Source organism: Taeniopygia guttata, chromosome W, assembly GCF_048771995.1.
Source record: "Taeniopygia guttata chromosome W, bTaeGut7.mat, whole genome shotgun sequence".
NCBI classification, from domain to species: Eukaryota; Metazoa; Chordata; class Aves; order Passeriformes; family Estrildidae; genus Taeniopygia; species Taeniopygia guttata.
In genome coordinates, this window is record NC_133064.1 from 9,817,404 (window position 1) to 9,840,758 (window position 23,355).

The 23,355-nt window shown below is 47.6% G+C and overlaps 1 protein-coding gene and 1 long non-coding RNA gene across 10 annotated transcripts in view; both read right to left on the reverse strand.

Annotated features, from left to right (window-relative positions):
- Nucleotides 1-10,392: 10,392 nt before the first annotated feature.
- On the reverse strand, nt 10,393-12,473 carry LOC140682160 (uncharacterized). Its single transcript, XR_012053424.1, has 2 exons — nt 12,143-12,473; nt 10,393-10,531 (listed from the first exon to the last, which is right to left on the reverse strand). It is a non-coding gene; the product is annotated as an uncharacterized lncRNA (long non-coding RNA).
- A 1,323-nt stretch (nt 12,474-13,796) lies between these two features.
- The window catches only part of LOC140682060 (ubiquitin-associated protein 1-like), an 87,512-nt gene continuing 77,953 nt past the window's right edge, over nt 13,797-23,355 (reverse strand). For 7 of the 9 annotated variants that reach the window (XM_072922974.1, XM_072922972.1, XM_072922976.1 and 4 more), the window contains 3 exons: nt 22,866-23,063; nt 21,323-21,424; nt 13,797-18,930 (listed from right to left, as the gene is read on the reverse strand). In XM_072922974.1, the coding sequence (XP_072779075.1) occupies nt 18,790-18,930; nt 21,323-21,424; nt 22,866-23,063 (441 nt within the window). In that variant the 3' untranslated portion in view covers nt 13,797-18,789. The remainder of the gene's footprint in view (nt 18,931-21,322; nt 21,425-22,865; nt 23,064-23,355) is intronic. The other 2 variants (XM_072922975.1, XM_072922977.1) reach the window with 2 other exon arrangements.

The following is a 23,355-nucleotide window of genomic DNA, read 5'->3' on the forward strand; positions in this document are numbered from 1 at the left end:
CCACATTGAAGCCCCCTGATAAGGGGTCTCCGAGGGGCTAGACGCCCTCTTGGAACTTCCCCTCTCTTGGATTTTCCCCCTCTTGGAGTCCCTGCTCTCCTAGAGCACCCTCTCTTCCCTTTGTCTCCCCCCTCCCCCATCACCTCAGGCTCTGCCACGTGCTGTGTCTGGCAGCTCCAGGCAGGACCTTTCACCATCCCTAATAAACCTTATATTCTAAGAGCAACCAACAGAGATCTCTCGTCTGATTCCATCCAAACCGTCCAGGAGCCTCCAGCGTCTCTACAGCTCTCGGGTGCTGAGTAGGGCACGTTCTTTACATCTGGTCCTGTCCTGATTGGGCCAAGGGCTACCGCATGAGCGATCTCCTGCTTGATCTGGGAAAAAGCTTGTTGCTGCTCAGGTCCCCAATTCTTCTTGCGGGTGACCAGGTAAGGAGGGCTCACAATCTGACTGTACTCAGGAATATGCATTCTCCAAAAGCCTATGAAATCTAAGAAGGCTTGTGTCTACTTCTTATTGGATGGTGAAGACATAGCTGTGATCTTGTTGATGACATCAGTAAAAATTTGAGGCCATCCGTCTTGCCACTTCACTCCCAGTAACTGGATCTCAAAAGCTGGTCCCTTAACTTTACTCTTATTGATGGGGAAACCAGCTTCCAGGAGGTTTTGGATGATTTTCTCTCCTTTCTCAAACACTTCTGCAACTGTGTGCCCCCACATAATGATATCATCAATATATTGTAGGTGTTCTGGAGCCTCACCCTTTTCTAGTGCAGTCTGGATCAGTCCATGGCAAATGGTAGGACTGTGCTTCCACCCCATGGGCAGTCAGTTCCAGGTATACTGCACTGTCCTCCACGTGGAGGCAAACTGAGGCCTGCATTCTGCTGCCAGAGGAATGGAGAAAAATGCATTGGCAAAACGGATAGTGGCATGCCACTTCGCTGCCTTGGACTCAAGCTTGTACTGGAGCTCTAACATGTCTGGCACAGCAGCACTCAATGGTGAAGTCACATCATTCAATGCATAGTAGTCCACAGTCAATTTCCATTCTCCTTCAGATTTACGCACAGGCCAAATGGGGCTGTTGAAGGGTGAGTGGGTTTTGCTGACCACCCCTTGGCTCTCCAGCTCTTCAATCATCTTATGGATGGGAACCACAGCATCTTGAGTTGTTCTATACTGTCGGCGATACACTGTCAAAGTAGCAATTGGTGCCTGTTGATCTTCTCCCTTCAGAAGTCCTACTGTAGATGGATTCTCGGACAGTCCAGGCAAGGTGTACAATTGCTGAACGCCCTCTGTCACTACAGCCGCTATCCCAAATGCCCATCTGTGTCCTTTTGGGCCTTTGAAACACCCCCTCTGGAGGTAATCTATGCCCAAAGTGCATGGGGCCTCTGGGCCAGTCACAATAGGGTGTTTCTTCCACTAATTTCCAGCCAGGCTCACATCAGCTTCCACCAAAGTAAAAGCCTGTGATCCCCCTGTCACACCAGCGATAGAGACAGATTCTGCCCCCGCATGTCTCTATGGGATTAAGATGCACGGCACACCAGTATTGACCAAAGCTTTATAGTCTTGTGGTTCCGATGTGCCAGGCCAGCGAATCCACACAGTCCACAACACACAGTTTTCCTTAGCCTCTACCTGGCTAGAGGCAGGGCCCCTCTGAGCCTGTTTATCCTTCTTTCCTTGGGCATATGTCTTGGAGGTTCCTTCAAGGGGATCGAACATGTCATCATCAGCAGCATCAGCATCAGCATCATCAGCATACCTGGAAGTTTGGCTACGGGCAACTGGAGCTGCTTTCCTTTTGGTTGAACTTCCTCTCTGAGTCTTGTCTTCCTTCAATTCATGCACCCATTGTGGCAGAGCAGCAGTAGATTTTCCATCCCATCTCCTCATGTTTTCTCTGCAATCACACAGGAAGAACTGCAGCTCAGCTTGTGGGGTGTACCTTCTCTCCACATCTGAGGAACACCTGCATTGGCTACCAGAACCTCTGATCTGTACTGCTGAGATTTGGAGAAGGTCTTCTTTAATCTCCTTCCTGAGTTTCTTATGATTCTTCTCTGTCTTGTCTTCCCATTTCTGCAGACGTGTTTCCACTGCTGCAATTCTGGCATGAGTTGGGCCAAGTAGAGCATCTGCATATGCTCAGAGGTTCTTCGCCATATCAAGCACGGTCTCATCCCTGTCATCCCACTTCATTATCGCTAAAGCAGAAGCATATTCATGTGCTCCAAGTCATACAAGTTTTCGCCACATCACAGATGTACATAGTACCATGTCTGGATTCCTAATTGTTATTTCGTCTGAGAAGATAATCACCGCCACTGCCATTTCTCTCAGGTGTTGGATCCCTGGTTCTATAGTCTTCCACTGGGTTTTCTGCATATAGCGATCATCTGCACACAGGTATCTTTGTGCTACACTTTCCAGGACCCGTTCCCAGAGGCTGTGAGAGTTAGCTACCCCCACCATTCCTTGGTCGAAGATGGGATCATGTGACAGGGATCCCAAATGCCTCACTTCAGTGCCATCCAGAATTGTAGCCTTGCCTGTGGCATCCCAAAGCAGGACTAACCAACTAATTATAGATTCATCAGGTTGTTGAGTGTAATCCTTTCTTAGGCCACAAAGGTCCTTTAGGGAAAAGGACTCAATATTTGCTTCTGATCTTGTGCCAGTTGCTTTGACTCCTGATTTTATGTCAGGGAGCATTGAGGGTCCTGCATCATCATCATCATCAGCTGTCACTATCGATGCAGGATGGGAATGAAGAGACTCTGCTCAGAAGGCTGATAAGCGTAAAACTCCGGTTTATTCAAAATACACCACTCTTTTATACAGAGCTTTGTGAGGACAAACTCCATTGGTCCTGAAGTGAAAACAACCCACACCGTTGGTGCAAAGTGCTTGAAGCACAGTGATAGAACTTAACTATAAACAATGTCAATAACAAGAAAGATAAAGAATTATTTACATTCTTCTCAGGCTCTTTCCCAGGCTTCTGCCTGGCTAGAAACTCCCGTTTCTCTCTTTTTGACTGAATCTGAGACCCACATTTCAACCTTTTTTGTTTAAAGAAGGTGGCAGTGTTTGTCAGGGCACCTTGCAGAGAAGAGGACAAACACGACTCCGAGGTTCACTAGTTGATAATTCAAAACCTCATTGGATGTTGGCTCAGATCAGTCAAAGAGCTTCCAAACTTATAATTTTCAAAGAATCAGTTACCACTCTAAGATAGTAACAACTCATTGTCAGACTGACAAAGGACTCGCAGTCCAACCATTCAAAACCCATTTCCCAGTGTCAGCATGACATGACAGAAAAGAAGGTATTTGCAACACATGCACATACCCAAATCAGCCTAATTTGAATTTGGCAAGAGGAGTAGCATCTGTTTGCCACAGCTGCAAAACCTTTAGGCCTCTGCGATTTGTCCCAGCCAGTAAGGTGCAGCAGGGGAAGCCTTGGTTGGCATTCATCAGAATTGCTTTTGCAAGGTGTGTGCACTTAATAAAGGAATCATGCAAGGCTTTGCCTATGCAATCATGTCCTCAATGGACAGCTTGAGTGATGAAATTGAACTTAGGTCCAAATTGCATCCTCAAAGCTTTCAAAACAATTGAGTGAAATTGACCCAATTTAGAAATGCCCAAATTCACAACACTTGAGAATCTTCTGAAATGCCATGAAATCTCTGAAACGCCATGGCCACAGCCCTTAATTCAATCACTTGGGCTGAGGTTGATTCTTGGCTTTCCAGTACTTTGAGCTGTTAGTGAAAACACAGCTCTTTCCGCCTTTTTTTTTGTTTTTTGTTTTTTGTTTTTTGAAGAGCTAGCGGCGGGCTCTAGGACCCAGCGATACTAGGCAAGGCAGGGGACCGGGCCCTGTGGGCAGGGCCAAGTGTCCCAAACCCAGCCGGGTGGGCGGGGAGCCAAGGCTCTCTACTGAGCCAAGATTCACCCGGCTTGGCCCCCAGGTTCTCTTTCGTATTTCCTGGGGCCCCGGAATTTGGGGTCCCTGGGACACCCCATGACCACCAATAAATGAGCGACCTCTCCCAACCTTATAGTTTAGTGCACGCTCCCAACAGGCTGCGAGAAACCCGGCAATTCTGCCGAGTCTCTGCCCTTCCCCCACCATGCTTAGCCATGGTTTTTTCCACAGCTTCTAGGCATCCTGCTCCACGAACATGAGCAGGATGCACAGGATGCGAGAAGGGGCTGTTTTCCCGGGAATATAAAATTTTACCCGGGCTCCAGGGCTCCCGGCACCACCCAAGCCCGCCCAGTACAATGAACTGGTCTCCTGTCCCTGCACAGCTCCCCGAACCACGGCCCCACCCCCCTCATTCCCAGCTTCGGGACCAGCAGCAGTGACGCTGCCGCTGGCCAAGCCGGTGCCCCCTCCCGCTGCCTCTCCCTCGGAGGGGCAGAGCTCGGTACAGTCTGGAGGGAGCGAAGGGCTGAATTCAGGCTCTGAAACAAACAGGCTGGACTCAACGTCCAACACGGGGCTCTCGGCTGCTGGATCGCAGGGCGAAGCTGCTGCTGATGAGTCAGCTTCAGGCGGCGCGGCAGCGGGACCCGCTGGTCCCTGTGGGCGCCCCTCCCCCGTGATGAGCGGGGCGGGCGGTGCGGCCGTGTCTCCCGGCAGCGGTGGCGGCACTTCCGCCGATTCTGAGGTCGGCGGCGGCGGTGGCGCTCTTGACGCTTCCCTCGGCACCCGCGGCGATCGGATCGGCGCCAGTGGCAGCGGTGGCGCTTCCAGCGCTGGCAGCTGGAACGCAGCAGGCAGCACGGGCACCGGAGCCGCAGCGGGCAGTGCCGCGGCTGCGGCGGCTTCTCCCGGGAGTGACGCCGGTGGTCCTGGGGTGGGTGGAGGCGAGGTTGCTGCTGCTGCCGGAGCAGTGGTGGGCGTGACAGTGAAACCTACTGTCGGCAGGGGTGGCGGCATGGCAGGCGTGGTGTAGAAGGCAGGCACCACCCCCGGCAGGGGAGTCCGTCCCACAATGGACAGGGCGGAGAACAACACGGGTGTCCCGCCCAGGACGTGCTGTTGAACGACTGATGCCAGCACCGTAAATGAAATCAAAGCAGCCGGTCCACGTGGCGCACAGAGGTGTGGACCGGGAGTCAAAGCCTGTCCCTCCGGCACAATCGAAATCCCTGCCGGCGGCGGTGGGCGTGCCAGGGGATTGACCAAAGGCTGCATTGCCATCTGCGCAGGCTCCATCAGCGAAGGAGTCGGGGGGGAGGCAACCCCCACTCCGTGACGTCCCGTGGGCAGCCCCGGCCCCCCCGCAAATGCAGTTTGGAAAGCGAGGGGTTGTAGGGCCACGGGCGGTGGCGGCTTCCGCCAGTCCAGGACCGCCCTGTGCAGTCCATGCAACGCCAGGTGTGCTGAAGCTGATAGCTGTGGCAAAGGCCCCCCGGCTGCCTCCTGAGGGGCGGATGATGTCACCGACACCGCGTTCAGGGCAGTGTGCACCTGCGCAGCCAGCTGCCGCGCAGGCTGCGGCGCGGTCCGCATCCGGGATCCTGAAATGTTCCGGTCGGAACCTCTGCCTGTGTCAATGGCTATGTCGATGCCTGCCCACGCTGCAGCCAATTCAGACGCTGTAGCGTCTCCTTTGCGTGTTTGCCCCGTGAGACAGCATCCCAAGTCGAGCCAGACCTTAGATCAAAGGGGGACCTAGGATTAGCAGAAAATCCCCGGTCCCGAGCCCAACTCAAGAGTCTGACCAGGTCTTCCTCAGAGAGCCAAGCTCCGATAAGAGGGATGCTGGCTCGCCAGGCAGTCAAGACTGCTCGCTCTACTGCAGATGGCTGGTTTACCATTGTTAGGAAACCTTTCCCTAGCAGATGTCAACTTCAAGAGTCCGACAGTCCGCTATTCCAGGGAAAACCCGTCCCGCGCAGTTTCGGCTCTTAAGAGTTGATCCGCAGTCCAAACAGGACCCAGCCTTCTCCAGAAGGCATGCGGCTTCAGCGTTACCTTTCTTTAAGAAGGCAAAGGTGTCCAAGCACAGGGGGAGACCCCCCGCAAGACGCGAGGTTCGGGTCTGGTACCGAGGGGGCAATTCCACGTCAGGTCATCAGACCCTGTCCCTTCAGGGCAGGGTGCAGTATCACATCGGGGTCACCAGATGTCGCCGTCGAGGCAGGACGGGAATGAAGAGACTCTGCTCAGAAGGCTGATAAGAGTAAAACTCCGGTTTATTCAAAATACACCACTCTTTTATACAGAGCTTTGTGAGGACAAACTCCATTGGTCCTGAAGTGAAAACAACCCACACCGTTGGTGCAAAGTGCTTGAAGCACAGTGATAGAACTTAACTATAAACAATGTCAATAACAAGAAAGATGAAGAATTATTTACATTCTTCTCAGGCTCTTTTCCAGGCTTCTGCCTGGCTAGAAACTCCCGTTTTTCTCTTTGACTGAATCTGAGACCCACAATCTGCCACTGGTCGATCAGTCTTGTCTGTGCACTTTCTGCTTCTCATGCTAGTAGCAACAGCCATTGGTTGAGTCTTATTGTCTGGTTTTGCTACTGGCTTCATAACTGGGGTGTTGGCTGCAGCCTGAGTGACTGGGGTAGCTGTTGATTTATCTCCCTACCTCCCTTCCTCTGTCTGCTGCTCGACAGTATTTAGCAGTGTGCGATAAGCGTAGGCCAGGGCCCAGCTTACTGCAATGATCTTTTTCTCCTTAGGGTCATCATGGCACTTCTCTTTCAGGTATTTCCCCACCTCAGCTGGGTTCTGAATTTGTTCATGTGGAAAGTCCCTGACTATGGGGTGAGAAAATTCCTTCAGGATTTGGCTCATATCCTCCCATTTTCCACACCACTCAGGATTTTCCACACCTGGGTCTACTCCTGGGTCAGGGGTTGATTCCGTGCCTTGGTCGCAGGAGAAAGGAGTGGCACTGGCTGTTAGCAAGCCCCAACCCTGCTTTCCCTGAAGCGCGTGTCATGAGCGGTCACCCACCACCTCTGGCGTGGGCCGGCAGAGGGTGGCAGCTTGGCTGTTGTCTGTGGTCCTTTACCGACAGAAGCAGCTGATAGAACTGGACCCACGTCAAGGGACCAAGGCAATGGACGAGGGAAGGACCTTTTGCTTGCATCTCCAAGCAATCTTTATTCTTCCCTGAGCAGGGGGCAGTGGCACAGGCTGGGAAAACAGGTGGAAAACAACTTTGGGGAGAGACTATTAGGAAAACTGAACAGGGGTAAATAGGAACAAACTATTACAATTATTTTAAACAATTTCTTAAACTTCAAAATCACACTACTACAATTCCACCTTTTTTGTTTAATTTTTTATGATGGTGTTGAGGGGATGATAACTGTGGCAGTTGATTGGACTTCAGACTCTTCTCAATATTGCTGTGGAGAAGAAGGTCCATGGCCGGAGGTGACAATAGTCCTAAATAACAGTTTTTTACAAATACCAATAGCAACAGAAATTAAAAACAGAATTAAAACAACTAAACAAATGTCCTTGATGACAGATGACATCCATCCAGTCAAGCCCCATTCTTTAATGATGTTGGATAACCAGTCTCCGGTGTCCTCTTTTATTTCTTGCACAAGGTCCCTCATCTTATTGATCAAGGTGTGGATACTTTGGCTTTTGTCGGTGATGTTGAAGCAACACAGTCCCTCAAACTCTTGGCACCCATGCCCCTGTGCCACCAATAAAAAATCACTGGCTGCCCAATTCGCCTTCCTAGTCGCCTTCTCCTCTTCTAGGTTACTGATCGCTGTCGATGTCAAGTTGGCCTGTTTTACCACCCAGCACTCGAGGTGTACCAATTCCCCGAGTCCTTTTGCAGCTCCTACCCACGGAAAAATATAGACACAGCCATCTTTGTTGGTTTGGACCAGGTTTCCACTTTTGGATCGCAGTTCTCATCTAATTGTATTGAGCTGCATTTAACTTTTTGAGGGGCCGAATGATCTAATTTAGATCACCAATTAACAATTTGAGTCTGATTGGGGGAAAACAGTGATAGCTGACCAAGAGTACAAGGACCTCCTATAAGATGAGAGGGGATTCCTGCCCGGGCTTTTTGCCCACAAATAAAGAAAATTCACTTTGGGAGTTTCAGGGGTACTGCGCGCTCACTGGAGTAAGAGAAAGGTAGCTGGATGGTAGATTTACACCATGAGGCCGCCTTAAACTTCTTGTGAGAAGCCTTAACAGAAATATAAGTTTTGGGGTGAAGATGGGGCTTATAAAGGAAATGAACACAAAAAGGGGCTATTGTCAAACTTAACAACTCAAATTCCATGGGGTCTCCCACCACTTGGGGCAAACTAAAGGACCCTTTGTCCCACAAAACCAAAGGATTGCCAATAGGGAGGTATGTCTTGAGATAAGGGGGAGGGTTTTGGTTCGTATTGTTCACAAGGGACTGGAGCTCTGAAGGGTACTGATCTAATGAAAGTGGGACCCCCACTAAGAAGGTTGACATCGGGGTGTCAGCTGAAGCCATTGAAAGATATAGATGATCTATGCGCTGTGGTGTTATCGCGCGGTTGGTGATTTCGAGGCCTAAATATCTCCAGGGCAGCAGCATCTGCACTTTTTCATGATTTAACGCAAATCCTGCCACTGACAAAGCAATGATAGTATCATCCAGAACCTGTTTGAGTGTGTTGTTGTCGGAGGTGCATACGAGTACATCATCCATATAATGATAGATGATGCACTCCCCTGCTTTGGCACACACTGGGGACAAGACTCTGGCAACGTACCATTGGCAGATGGCCGGTGAGTTCTTAAGTCCTTGGGGAAGAACACACCAATGGTAACGTCGCATTGGGGCTTCTCGGTTGATGGAAGGAACCGAGAAGGCAAAATGTGGCACATTGGCTGAGTGCAGGGGAATTTAGAAAAAGCAATCCTTGATGTCAATGACCTCCAATTGCCAATTTTGAGGGAGCATCGATGAGGATGGCATACCAGGCTGGAGAGCCCCCATGTCCTCAATTACATTATTAATTTTTCTCAAGTCATGAAGGAGCCGCCACTTGTCCCTCCCCGGCTTTTTGATAATGAACACCAGGGAGTTCCAGGGTCTGTTGGTCTCTACAATGTGTCCTTTGGCCAACTGCTCCTCCACAAGTTGATTGAGTGCTTTTAATTTGTTTACTGAGCGGCCACTGATCTACCCAGACTGGTGTCTCAGTTAGCCAATTTAACTTCTGAGTAGGGCGCTCTTTCTCAGTGGCCACTGCTAAAAACCCTGAGGGGCTGGCAGTTCTAATTTGGCCCCCCATTGGGACATACAGTCTCTCCCCCATAGGGTAAACTTGGTGTTTAATATGAATGGGCATACATTTGCCAATTGCCCATCAGGCCCCATAATTTGCACAATGTTCCTGGATTGTTTTGCAAATTGTGTGCCCCCTACACCTAGGACCCTGCAGTCCATGTCCTACAGCTCCCAATTTGATGGCCATTTGTGCGATGGAATGACCATTACGTCTGCCCCTGTGTCCATCATCCCTTGAATATGGATTTTGTGCCCCTCACTCTTAAGGCCGCACCATATCAGGGGCTGCTTCTCTCCCACCACTTCAGTGTAGTAAGCAGAAAGGTCCAGGTCATCCCACAAAAGCCATGGCAATGGAATGGCCTGGGCAACGACCTGACCCTTTGGCAGGAAGAGGGGGGAATGGACACAGTGTGCCATGAGAACGAGATGCTCCGGGACAGGTGGTAGGACTCCTGGCACAATCTCGATCTCACAGGGTGTATGCTTTGTGTCCCCTAAGATGAGGTACTCACATCCCTGCCGGTAGAGAGACTAGACCTGTTCGCAGAGCTTGGTGTCCAGCTCTGGGTCCAGGTTAAGTTCTTTCCAGTCTGAGTCAACAAATGTCAGACATTGGATAAGGTGTAACCTAAAAGGCTCAGTCACGTACTGGGTAGAGAACAAAGCAAAGGGGCTATTACCATGATGTTGTTGGCAACCATCCTCCCTGCGCCCTGCCCCATTTATATCCTCGCATGGGGCAGCATTGCACTCACGCGCTAGTGTTTTTGCTGTTCATTCCCCCCATGATCCCTTCCCCCTCCCCATCTTGGTGGAACCAAGGGGACTTTCCCCAGACAGGGTCAGTCCCTTATAAAATGTCCCTTCTGCTTGCAGCGGAAGCAGGGATATTGTCTCAACGCTTGCGGTGAGATGGGGGGTAGCTGAGTGTCTGCCACTGCTGTCGCCCGCTCTCTGATGGTAAATTTCTTCAATGCTTCTATTTGAGGAAGTCTTGCTTTCTTGGTACACTCTTCCATAATTAAGTCCAGAGACGGTGGTGGCGATGAAGGGAGGCTGAGGATGATTCTCTTGCAGTCCTCATTCGCACCTTCAGTTATGATTTCTATTGTGATGTCATCTTGGGCCTCTGATCTAGGAATCCTCCTTCCCACAACTTCTCTGATGCTGTCCACAAAATCTAGAAATGCTTCATCGGGTCTCTGCTTTAAAGACACAAGACTGGGCAAAGGATCGTTAGTGGGTAGGAGGTTAAAGGACTTTTCTGCTTCCACCTTAATTATCTCTAGGACTGCCTTAGGAATTTTCTCGGCCTGGGTTATGGATTGGTCCCACTCACCCTCCCCCACGAGATGTCCTATACTGAGGGGTTTGCCATCTTAGTCATTTGCCGTTTCTTCATTGTCCCATAAATTTGGAATGACAAGCCATTCCTGCCAGGCTTTCATCCACAGCCTATATTCTGATGGACCACATAGTCTGGAAAATATTTCTTTCAGGTCCCCGGGGACTAGGACATTCGCTGAAAGGGTGGTCCTTATAAAGCCTTTAAAATATTCACTTGACTGGCCAACCTCCTTCTGGGTTTTGAATAATACTTTTATGTTGCTGTAGGGGAAAGGTGCCCATTTGGGCCTCCTTCCCCTAGCACTGTAAGAAACAGGTGCTGTGAAGATGACTGGGTTGCCACCATCTGACATCCAGTCCTCCACCTCGTCCCTCCTTTTTCCCATGGTACCATGGGAACCAGAAGGAGGAGTGTGGGAAACCAGAGGTGGGAGGGATGGTCCCACAGGGTGAGGGGCAGAGCCAAGGCAGGAAACAGAAGCATTGAGAGGGGCAGTGGTTTGGCCAGGGGGCGTAGCAGAGGGAGGTACAGGGGGAAGAGCCAAGGTAATTTGAGGATGGGAGGAGGAGGAGCCAGAACACCATGGAGGGTCTTGGGACAGGGGGAGGAGGCAAGGGAGAAAGGGATTATGGGAAGAAGAAGAACCACAAGATGGGGACCATGCCACATGGTGTCCACCATTTTGTGACTGGGCAAGGGGAAGAATAAACACCATCTGTGAGACAACCTACAGGCTTTTCTACAGGCAAAGGGGGTGAGGTATTAGGGTCTAGGGAAGGAGCTCTGACAGGTTGATCAGTCCTGCCAGAGCCAGAGGGGTACCGGGTAAGATGTGGGGAGCCAGGGAGACATTCCACAATGTGGGGGCTGCCCTGCACCTGCTGCAGGTGGTTTGCTTCCCCCAACCCACTCAGTTTGGAAAGCTGGGGGTCAGGAACAAGGGGGGCCGGAGCAGGGGTTTCAGGAGTAACTGGGGAAGATTAATTTGAATTTTCTCTCACTTTCCTTTCCATTTCTAACATGATGGTTTTTAATCTTATAAAAAGAGGATAAAAATCACCTCCCGATCTACAATCCATCATTGCATCTTCTCCAAGTTTCATTCCAATCTTATCCCAAAATTTCAATGTTTTTACCTCATTGGGGGTAGTATTTGGAAAATGAAAGAAAATCCACCTAACAAATCTCTTAACTTTTCCCTTTGATAAACGAAAACCCTCTCTAACCAGGGATTCCCCAACTTGGATAAAAACTTCCCTCTCTCTAATAGATAGTGTCCCACCCACTGTTACTGAGGCTGCCTGCTAGGTTCTTTTCCACCCACTCTCCGAGGTAAAACTAGGAACGAAAAAAAAAAGGACCCCGGGATCGCTGGCAGGGTGATGTTAATGCTGCGCCTGTGCCTCCCCTTATCTGTGGGAGCCACCCCCACCCAGAGTCCAGAGCACCCTAGCCGGGTCTGTCCCAGCCACCAGGATACTCACAAAAAAACGGGGATCACTGGGAACGAAAAATCCTTGGAGAATGTCCTTGATCTCGGAGAAAGTTCCCCTCCTGTCTGGAGCACATGGCACTGGAGGGGGTTTTCCTTCCTGTCTGCAGGGAGCTGCAGCAACCACAAAGTGCACAGTCTCACCAGAAGTGCCTGACAGTCCACGGACTTCACAGAGACGTCCAGACGTTCTGGAGACAGTCCTTTTCGTAAGGGCTTGCCTCACGGATCCCCACACGGTGGGCGCCAAGCTGGCGCCGTGCCTTGGTCGCAGGGGAAGGGAGCGGCACTGGCTGTTAGTGAGCCCTGACCCCGCTTTCCCCGAAGCGCATGTCATGAGCAGCCACCCCCCCGCTTCTGGCATGGGCCGGCAGAGGGTGACAGTTCGGCCATCGTCTGTGGTCCCTTACTGACAGAAGCGGCTGATAGGAGTGGACCTATGTTGAGGGACCAAGGCGAAGGATGAGGGAAGGACCCCTTGCTTGCATCTCCGAGCAACCTTTATTCTTCCCCACGCAGAGGGCAGAGACACAGGTGTTACCGTGTAACAGCCTGAAGTAAAGGCAAGGCAAAAGGGCGCAAAGTAGAGAAAAACGGTGGCTTTTAAGAGGGGGGGCAGCCTAACAACAAATCAAGAACTAGATAGGAGGAGTACGGGGTGGATAAGTGTAAAGATAAAAAAAATAGGGAAGGGGAAGGAGAGAGTGCATACCTAATGTGGCAATGAGTGAAGGAAAATATTGTAACTGAAAGGGAAGCTTCCAGATAAACAGGGGTAGCAAACAATGACAGACAAGTTGCAGGGGCAGGATTTGGAAGATAGGGAAGTGTCTTGAAATAAGGGAGGTATACCCCAGGATTGACATGGGGAAAGGTGGGAAAACAGGTGGAAAACAACTTTGGGGAGAGACTATTAGGAAAACTGAACAGGAGTGAATAGGAACAAACCATTACAATTATTTTAAACTATTTCTTAAACTTCAAAATCACACTACTACAAGGGGTGTCATCAGCCCCTCTAGAAATCTCAGCCCTCATTCTAGAGAAGGTGCAGACTGTATAGAGGAAGCTTACCAGATTAAATACCATAAAGGTGGTCTCTTTAACATCCAGGGGAAACGGAACATTCTCCAATAGTGATGTAACTGATTCAGAGGAGAAGGAAAGCAAAGGCCAAAAAGCCTTATCCCCTGCTCCTCCTCTCCCAAACTGGATGCATAACCATAACCATGAACCATACATACCTGGAACAGACCCCAGCGCCTTTATTTACTTCCTATAAGTCATTACCACCAAGCCCAGCCCAATAGCTATTGTAGTCCGTGCCCCTCTACTGCAAAAACTACGTATTAGGGACAATACCAGAGCTATTTCAGGATAAGAAAATAAACCTAGGGACCATAGTGGTATTAAGACCTCAAAAAAACCTAGGGACCAGAAACACATACAAGCCTCCATCCCAACAGACATTATGAATTCACACAACATGGCTACTAAATGCTTTATCCCAACACAGAGTAATTTCAACCAAAATGCAATCAAAACAGGGTTTTTTCCACTCTCTTGAGCTACATGTTAGGCGCCAATTATTTGTCCTGGTTTAGGGCCAGTTTTGTGAGCATTCAGGAACACACATAATCAGGGGATATGATTATATGCAGGTGCTTTTATTAAGAGCTCTGGGAATCAGGGGTCCAGACCCAAATATGACTCCGACATGGCTTTCAAGCTGAATGTATTTAATATTCTATCATTATATAATTTACATATTAATTATTAAACTTATATTGTTCTATTGTATACATTGACATGAATTTCTCGTGATCTTTCTTAGGTCCCTGACCACATTTTCTCATGATTATTCTTATGATTAAACAGTAATTATATTTAATTACTAAACAATCATCACATCTAACAATTATATCATTTATCATGTACTAGCTACACAGGTGCAGTTCTAGCAAGTACAAGTTCTTCATGTGCTTAGGGTGTTTATTTTTCCAGGGCCTATTAAGCTTATTTTTCCTTTTAACCCTTAATCCCCATGATTTTAAAATTCTTTTACTATCAGTTTGAGAGAAAACCTCCAAAAGGGGCCTGTCCAGAAAGCCAACCCACACGGCCCCTCCCTCCAACTGGAAAAATTTTCTTGGAGTGAAGTGGAAAAAAAACCTGTTTATTTAAACAGGCAAAGCACTCCCCAGCACAAAAAAAGAACAATACCAGATGACAAAACTTATTCGCCCCTCTGAATAAATGACAAATTCAGAAAATCTCTCTGGTGGGTGGTCAATCTGTTATCAGTTCCTTCGGCGCTATGAAAGGCTGCTGCCCAGAGTAGTCCCCGGCAGGCTACAAAGTGCAAGCTCTTGGTGTTCTTCCCTGGGTCCCAGTCTGGAGCAGGTTTGAACAGTTCCAAGAAAAGGGAAAGAAAACCAGTCCAGAGAAAACTTTTCTGCCTCAGCTAGCTATACTAACTAAAAAGCAAGGGAGCACTGTGTTCCACCCCATCCGTGCCCAGACAACACAGTGGAGTTCTGTGTTCCAGCAGAATGTGGAGGAGTGAGTGCAGGTTGATAACAAAACTTCATGTTTCTTCTTCTCCCCACCTTCACGCTCAGAGCCAGTCTTGAAGGTACAGAATATAATATCCAGCATAAACAGACCATACCATTGGGGATACAAGCATCATAATGACACCCCAGCACAGATGCTTCATCCAGAGGGCGAAGCCAAGCATTGCTACGTGGATATAATCTGAGATTTGGAGCAGCACAGGTAGTCTTTTCCCACTGGATTCCCAGAGGAAGACCAGGCCCATCTACACCACCACTGGATCCCCAGGGGGAAACTACACCCTTCTACAAGATCACTGCTTCAAGAGAACCACATCTGTCACTCCAAGAGGACTGCAGCCACCATTTAATTGGACTGCTACCAACACCCTGACCAACAGGGTGTCAGGTCATATTCTGACTCTGTCAGTGTTGTTTTGTATTACTGCATTTTTATTTTATTTTCATTTTCTTCCCTAAGAAAGAACTGGTATTCCTACTCCCATATCTTTGCCTGAGAGCCCCTTATCTTCAAAATTATAATAATTCAGAGGGAGGGGGTTTACATTCTCTATTTCAAGGGCGTCTCCTGCCTTCCTGAACAGACACCTGTCTTTTCAAACCAAGACAAACTGAAAAACATAAGTAGTGCCAGGTACATAAATCAGGTACATAAATCAATCTGATCCAAGAACCTGAGGAAAAGCCCTAAGCCCTCAAGTGTCACTGGGGATGCAGTCATGATCTATGATTCTGTGATCTCACGAGTTAGTAGCAGGGCAGAGTCCAGCATCACAGCCATTAGCAGTAGAAACTTCCCTTATCCAGGCTGAATTTTGTTCATAACTTGACAGGAGAGAACAATAGTACCCGAGTAACTAACGATGCATAGTGCCCAAAACCACATTCTAGTCTCCTTACATTGTGTCATTTATTACCTGTTTCTTCAGAACTGCCTCTCCCCTAAGCCACCAGGTTAATCATCCCCAAGCTGCTCTATCATTACCCCTCTTCAATGGAACAGGGCAGGAAAAAATACAACAAAAGTCTCAAGGGAAAATGTAAGGACTGTGAGATCACTCAGCAATTACTGTCACAGGCAAAACAGACTTGACTTGAAGAGATTATTTAATTTATTGCCAATCAAATCAGAGTAGACTAGTGAGAAATAAACAACCCTTAAAACACCCTATCCTTCTTCTCAGGCTCAACTTCACTCTCAAATTCTCTACCTCCTCCCCTCCAATCAGCTCAGGGAGGATGGGGGTTCATCACGTCATCTCTGCTGCTCCTTTCTCCTCACTCTTCCCCTGCTCCAGCATGGGGTCCCACTCATGGGAGACAGTCCTCCACAAACTTCTCCAGCATGGGTCCTTTCCACAGGGTGTAGTCCTTCAGGAATAGGCTGCTCCAGTCTGGGTCCCCCATAGGGTCAAAATCCTGCCAGAAAACCTGCTCCAGTGTGAACTCCTCTCCAGAGGGCCACAGGTCGTGCCAGGAGCCAGCTCCAGCTTGGGCTTCCCACAGGGTCTCAGCCTCCTTGGGGCACCTGCTCTGGCATGGGGTCTTCCACAGGCTGCAGGGTGGATATCTCCTTCACTGTGGCTGCAGGGGGACAACCTGCTTCATCATGGTCTTCACCACAGGCTGCAGCAGGATCTCTGCTCCAGTCCCTAGTGGACCTCCTCCCCCTCCTTCTTTACTGACCTTGGTGTCTGCAGAGTTTGCACAAATATTCTCAACACTTTTTTGGCTTCTGTTCCAGTTTTTTCCCCTTTACAGATATGTTATCACAGAAGTTATCACCATTCCAAATTGACTCAGCTTTGGACAGCAATGGGCACATCTTGGAACCAGCTGGCATTGGCTCTATGGGACATGAGGTAAGATTCTGGCATCTTCTTACAGAAGCCATGCCCATAGCCCCTCTTCTACCAAAACCTGGCCATACAAACCTAATACAGATGTAAATCAAAAAACCTCACTGACAAAGCAAGAGCAGTGTCACCAGGGAAGACACAGAGGGGTAAATCTTTTTGGAAGGAGACCACCAGCTTTACAGGTATCAGTTTCCATCTTCACCTCTCTGCTCTCATCTCTACAACAGTCTCCATAAGCAGAGTGGTTACTGTAGTGGGGAGACCAGAAAAACAACACACATTAACACAACTGAAGAGATTGATTTATTCAGAAGTTTGGTCTAAATAGTTGTTTATTTTCTGGCAAGACTTATTGCCCTTTCAAGATTGTCTAGTACCAGACAGATTTGTTTGGATATTAATTGTGAGAAAATTGAAACAAGCAACACAACCGAATGCTCTCTGCAGTGACAGTAAAGCAGTTCAAGTTTTGTTTTCCAGCTTTTCTGATTAATCAGAAACCCCATTTCTTCATTTCAAACTGTCACATTTCTCACCTGGGAAGGAAAGCTGGACAACTGCTTTACCTGTACCCACAGAGGCAGCAGCTGCTGATCCACCAGCTGCTGAATGTCCTTCTTAGATAAGTCTTAATTTCAGTCCCACTAATAGAAGCTGGTGAAGCTCAATACTATGGGATATGTGCAAGGCAGTTGGTCCTGGTCCTATTCATCATTCATCTCCACACCTCCTAGATACTTACCAGGTACATATTTTCTCAGTATCATTTTGTTTTAAGGAAAGGTAATTAATGTAGTTGAGAACCACACAGACAACTCCAGGAGTTAACACTGGACCCAAATTACATGTTTTGGTCATATAAAGTTAACAACATAATAGAGACAAATGTCATCTCCTTCAGGGTCCTGATGAGCTAAAACCTCCTACTGAAAAACTTAAACTGAGGAAATGAGCCAAGTAATTTTTCCCTGCCTAAGTTCTCAATGCTCCCAGCTCCATGCCATAACACTAGTTTGGATCCCTAGGCGTGGCTTTTGCACCACTGCAACCATCTGCCTGGAGACCTCTGGTTGTTCTGCCCAACACACAGTGTGCACGTGTGCCTATAGGAGCAGGCAGAATCCAGCAAGTTCTTCATTTGCTGAAGGCAAAGAGCATGAGAGATGGGAACCATGACACTGGGAGTTATACTGAGGATTTTGTTAGTTTTTATTCAGCAGAATCAAAATATTTAGTGAATTACTTTAAAGATTCCTCAAGACTGTTGATATTTTAAGTACTTAGAACTTCAACTATCAAAACCAACCCAAAAGCTGATTTCTAGTACTAGATGTTATTATGCAATTCTATAACAGTGTGAGAAACGGAACTAATGCAGTGAGTGTATCTCTTTTAAAGAAAGTGCTTGAAAGGAACCTTCTGCATCACATTGAGTATCATTTAAAACAAAAAGAGAACTGTTTTCCTAGCAGAGCATTGCCTTAAATATCTTACAAACCTGAGGGGTTAAGAATACTAAACTCCAGCTCTCTGCCTTCAGGTTCAAAAACCAACATAAGTTGTAGGTCCAGATAGAATTCACAACTTACCTGTTTAAAGGGAATTTACAGATCACTCAGCATTGAACGCTCATGTCTGGCAGAAGTGTTGGATGCATGGGTAAAGAAACCCAAGAGGAATAGGCTCTCTCTTTATGCATAGCAACAGTTTCTGAAACAGTGTTTTACTAAGTTGCAGACTAATTTTCCCCCCAAAAAATAAAACTCCATTGCACTAAAGGTCAAATTTAACCAGTTAATCTGGACTATGACACAATCAAGTAATTCAGTACAAGCAGACACCATGAAAGCAGCTTCAAAGAACCAAAGCATCCTAATTTCAGAACTAACAATGTTCTGTGCAACTCCAGTGCAAAGTTGAGTGGGAGAAACCAGCCCATCTCTACCTATGTACAATTCCAGTAGACTGGACAGTCTAAACTCTCTGTGGCCAAGCTGGAAAAAAAGAAACTTAGGAAAGGACACTTTAAAAATTTAATTTAAAAAAGAAAGTTGGCTCTCAGTGGAAAGAGAAATGCTGGAGTGATGCACATGGGCGGGCTTGCTCAGACATTCTCCCTTATATGCAAAAAAGCCAAACTCCTTGCTAAGATTAGGTCACCCTGGTCTTGCTCTGTTGCATGATGAGAATCCAGGACTGTGTTTTCAGCTGGGTCCTGCACGGGCCATCAAATCTTCCAAAGCCTTCTGTTGATCATTGTTATGTAGTAATAAGACCTCCTTAATGTCTTTTAGTTCAAAGCCCATTTCTTTAAATTGACTCATTAGTTGGAGAAGCTCTGTCATCTGAAAGACACAGATAGTCCATTATTTGCAAGAGAAAAGAGGATCGGTGCTCAGTGGAGGTTTAGCACACACTCTTCAGTGACTGGGCACCCCACAGGGTGGATTTCTACACCCCAAGTACAGCCCATTCCAATGGTTGGAGAAAGTCTGCTCACACTACAGTTGGCAGAGCTCTGGGTGCAGTAGCCCACAGAGCCTCACCTTCAGTCCCCTGGGTTTGCAGGCCTGAATTTCCAAAATTCGGTCTGCGGGGGTGTCTCTCCCAGTAGGAAATTTATCAGCCTGGCTTAACAGACTCTGATTAATGTCACCTTGCTCTCCCACATCTACCAACTACTGTTGCATCTGAATTTTTTAAAAGTTACATTGGCTTTGGGAACAGCACAATAGCCCTTGTTATCAAATGGCTCTTCAGATCTAGGACAAACTTGTGGGATTAGCACAAATCCTCTTGGACACACTGTTTACAATACTACCAACATAAACCACAAATCCTCCCCTAATTAAAAAAAAAAATAAAGTAACAAGAAGTGAATGACTGATCAGACTTTTATGAATCCTCTGCGATTTACAGGACCTGTGCTCCACTTTGGGGGAAGGGATGCCAAATGATGACAAAATCAAATCAAAATCAAATTGGTTGAGATGGGTGATCCGGAGATTATCCATTTCCAGTTTTGGGGTTAAGCCAGTAGCAAATTCATTTACTGAACTACATCACTGCTCCCATCTTCACACTGTTGTTCCTCTGTTTGCAAGCTCATCACAAAGTCCAAGAAAGGCAAGAAGGCATACATATGACGTCAGTAGCGGCTGACATCATCTACCTGGACTTGTGAAAGCATTTGACACTGTCCCACATGGCATCCTTGTCTCCAAACTGGAGAGATATGGATTTAAAGGGTGGACCACACAGTGCATAAGGAATTGGCTGGACGGTCGTACTCAAAGAGTTGCAGTCAAGGGCTCAATGTCCAAGTGGAGACCAGTGATGAGTGGTGTTCTTCAGGGGTTGGTATTGGGACCGGTGCTGTTTAACATCTTTGTTGGTGGCATGGACAGGGATGAGACCAAGCTGTGTGGTGCAGTTGACACACTGGAGGGAAGGGATGCCATCCAGAGGGACCTTGACAGGTGGGCCTGTACAAACCTCACCAAGTTCAACAAGTCCAAGTGCAAGGTCCTGAACCTGGGTCAGGGCAAACACTGGGATCAATCCAGGCTGGGGGATAAATATATTGAGATCAGCTCTGCTGAGAAGGACTTGGGGGTGCTAGTATATGAGAGGCTGGACATAACCCAGCAATGTGCACTTGCACCCCAGAAAGCCAAGTGTATCCTGGGTTGCATCAAAAGCAGTGTGAGCAGCAGGTCAAGGGAGGTGATTCTCCCCCTCTGCTCTGGTGAGACTCCATCCAGAGTACTGCATCCAGATCTAGGGTCCTAAGCACAAGAAAGATGTGGACCTGTTGGAACAAGTCCAGAGGAGGCCATGAAAATAATCAGAGGAATGGAGCATCTCTCCTATGAAGACAGGCTGAAAGAGTTGGGATTGCTCAGCCTTGAAAAGATAAGGCTCTGGGGAGACTTTGTAGCAGCCTTCAAGTACCTAAAGGGGCTACAGGAGAGCTGGAAAATTATTATTTCCAAGGGCATGGAGTGATAGGACAAGGGGGGGATGGCTTTCAGCTAAAAGAGGGTAGGTTTGTGTTAGATATTAGGAAGAAATGTTTTACTGTGAAGGTGATCAGACACTGGAACAGGTTGCCAAGAAAAGCTGGGGCTTTGAGCACCTTCCAGGTATCCCTGCCTATGGGGGAAGAGGGAGTGGTTTGAACTAGATAATCTTTATGGTCCCTTCCAACCCAAACCATTCTATTATTCTGTGTCTGGGGGGCTCGGTTGCACCTCTAAAGATTTCATAAAATAATTGGGCACACAACAGACAGCCAAACTTTAAAAGATCCTGCTGTCTTCTGAGCTGGCTACTTGCTCCTGTATCTGTATTTTTGGTGTTTGTAAAACAGCCAAACAATTAAAAAAATTCACAGCCAGGGGAGGCTGGCAGGTTTTGAAAGATAATTTGCTGCTTCTGAAATTAACTGTTTCTGTACCAAGCACCTCACCCGCAAGAGAACTCTGGGTTCAAAACATTGCAACCAGAATAAGCAGGGTCTTGAAAAAATCCTATCTCCATAAAAATGGACGCAAGTGAGAATGATAAAGGAATATGGCATAATTCTAATGCTTTAACACATAGTCACTTTATCACAACAGGAATGCCCTTCAGCAGTCAGTTTTGGAAACAATGTGGCATTACCACAAAAGCCAGAATTACATCAGCCAGAGGAACTGCACATTCTCTCTATTCCTGCACACATTGTGTCCTCACCTTCTTCTCTGAACACTGGTACATTTCCAAAGCTGCTTCAACAAGAAGTGGATCAAAGCCCTTCTCACAAAGCTGTCCATGTACAAACAGGTAATCCAAAACCTGTGGGGAATGAAGAAAAGAAACTAAGCTTGCAGAGCAGCATCTGCAGCACATGGCTGAATACCATCTTTGTATATGCAGAGGGGCTCAGCATGACTTTACCCCAGGCTTCACCAGGGACTCAGATAAAATTCTTCCTAGTAGATCTGAGACAGTCTTTATGCAAGAACTTGTTCAGAGAAAGCAGATGAGCCCTTTTGTCCTCCTGTGTTCTCCCACCAGCTCTGAACATCATTTGCTCTAGTCAGAACAGTCTCACAAGCCAATTTTTAGAAGTTTAACTGTGCTTTTTATACTACAAGTTTTTAAGATGAAACTGTAGATTCAACAGTCAAGATGTCTCAGCTTTTAGCTTCCTCTCAGCCAGTCACAAGAGCTAATGCAATCTGAAAGGATTCAGCCTTTAAAGAGCAACTCAGCATACTAGTGAGTGACCTGCAAATCCCAGCTCACATGCACAGAAACCACTGTCAAATTTCTTATCTGTCCTCAATTTTGAGAGGTGAGGGAAATGTCTGATAGGTAGTGCTAGGTCCACAAAAGAACACAGCTTGCAAATACAGCAGGATTTAAAACCACCATCCTAAGAGACATTTTTTTCATTTGATACTACAGTTCACTCCAGCACACAGCTTAAATCACTCTCGATATGTAAGTAGTGGGCAAGCAGATCAGCTCCACAAGGAGTCACTGGGACGCTCCTCTCCCCAGGCAACAGGCACAGTCCTGCCAGGCAATGCTCTGCACACAGTTCCCCAAGGGTTTCCCACACAGAAAGTTTGGCCACACTCTTCATGCTTTAAAATGTTTGAAGCGGATCCAAGACACAGAGCCACACTTCATTCTGCAGCACTTAATGTTCAATGACCTGGTTTTAGCAAGTGTTTGAGGCAGCACATGAGGCAGGAAGCAACACAGCACACAAAAGAAAGTTGGTCAATGGTGCCTTGCAAGAGGCTTTCAGGGATGTTGTAAGCCTGCAGGGGCAAAATCTCTCTACAAGTAGAGACATCAGCATTGCAACCCATGCTCAGAACAAGGGAAGTTGGCTGTTTTTTGTCACATGGCACTAAGCATGGCATAGAGCCATGCTAAGCTTACTTTGGATGGTTTTGTGGCTTCTGGGAAGGCCTAGTACCTCTCCCAGCTTGACATGGAGCTAAGGGTCCATCCCAAGCTCAGTGCAGCTCTTACCCAGCACCCACAGGTGTGCTTGACTCAGTTTCTCATCAGAAACAAGCATGAACACTCTTTTCTTTGGTTTTGGGAGCCTTTATTACCAGCTGACAACTTCTCTAGTGGTTAACATCACAGCAGTTACAGACTGCAACCCCTTGTTAGAATAAATATATTCCCCCTATACATTTTGCAAACCTAGGTTTGTTTCTCAGCAGAATCAGCATCCAATCAAGGGTTTCTTCCCCACTGCACAAGCTCTTACCTGGTCTATGTTCTGCCCCTTCTTCTTTATGGCTTTCAGGACATCCTCAGGCGCATATCCCATGTCGACAACTGTCTCTATGCACTGCCTCTCACTAGCAGAGAGGGCCTGCTGTAGTTCAGAAGCGGGGTCACCTGACTGCTTTGTGCAGCTGATATTATTGGGCACTTTAGACACTGGGAAATTTTGGTGTGTTACCTAAAGGGGAAAATCCAGAGGCTGTGATGATCATCTGCATCCCCTCATCCTGTTTCTGGCTAGTGCAGAACCAGGATACCCCATATAATTAATCCAAGAGGCTTTCTAGACTGACCTTGGGAAGTTACTGTTTGGATTAAACCAAGCAGGGTCTGATTCCCACCATACTTTTTTAACCGTCACAACAGCAACCAACAACTCAGATTCTTTCCAATACATCCTTTCCTACCAATGGATGAAAACCTTTCAGTGCCCAACCATATGATATAGCCAAATCCTGTACCTTAGCAGA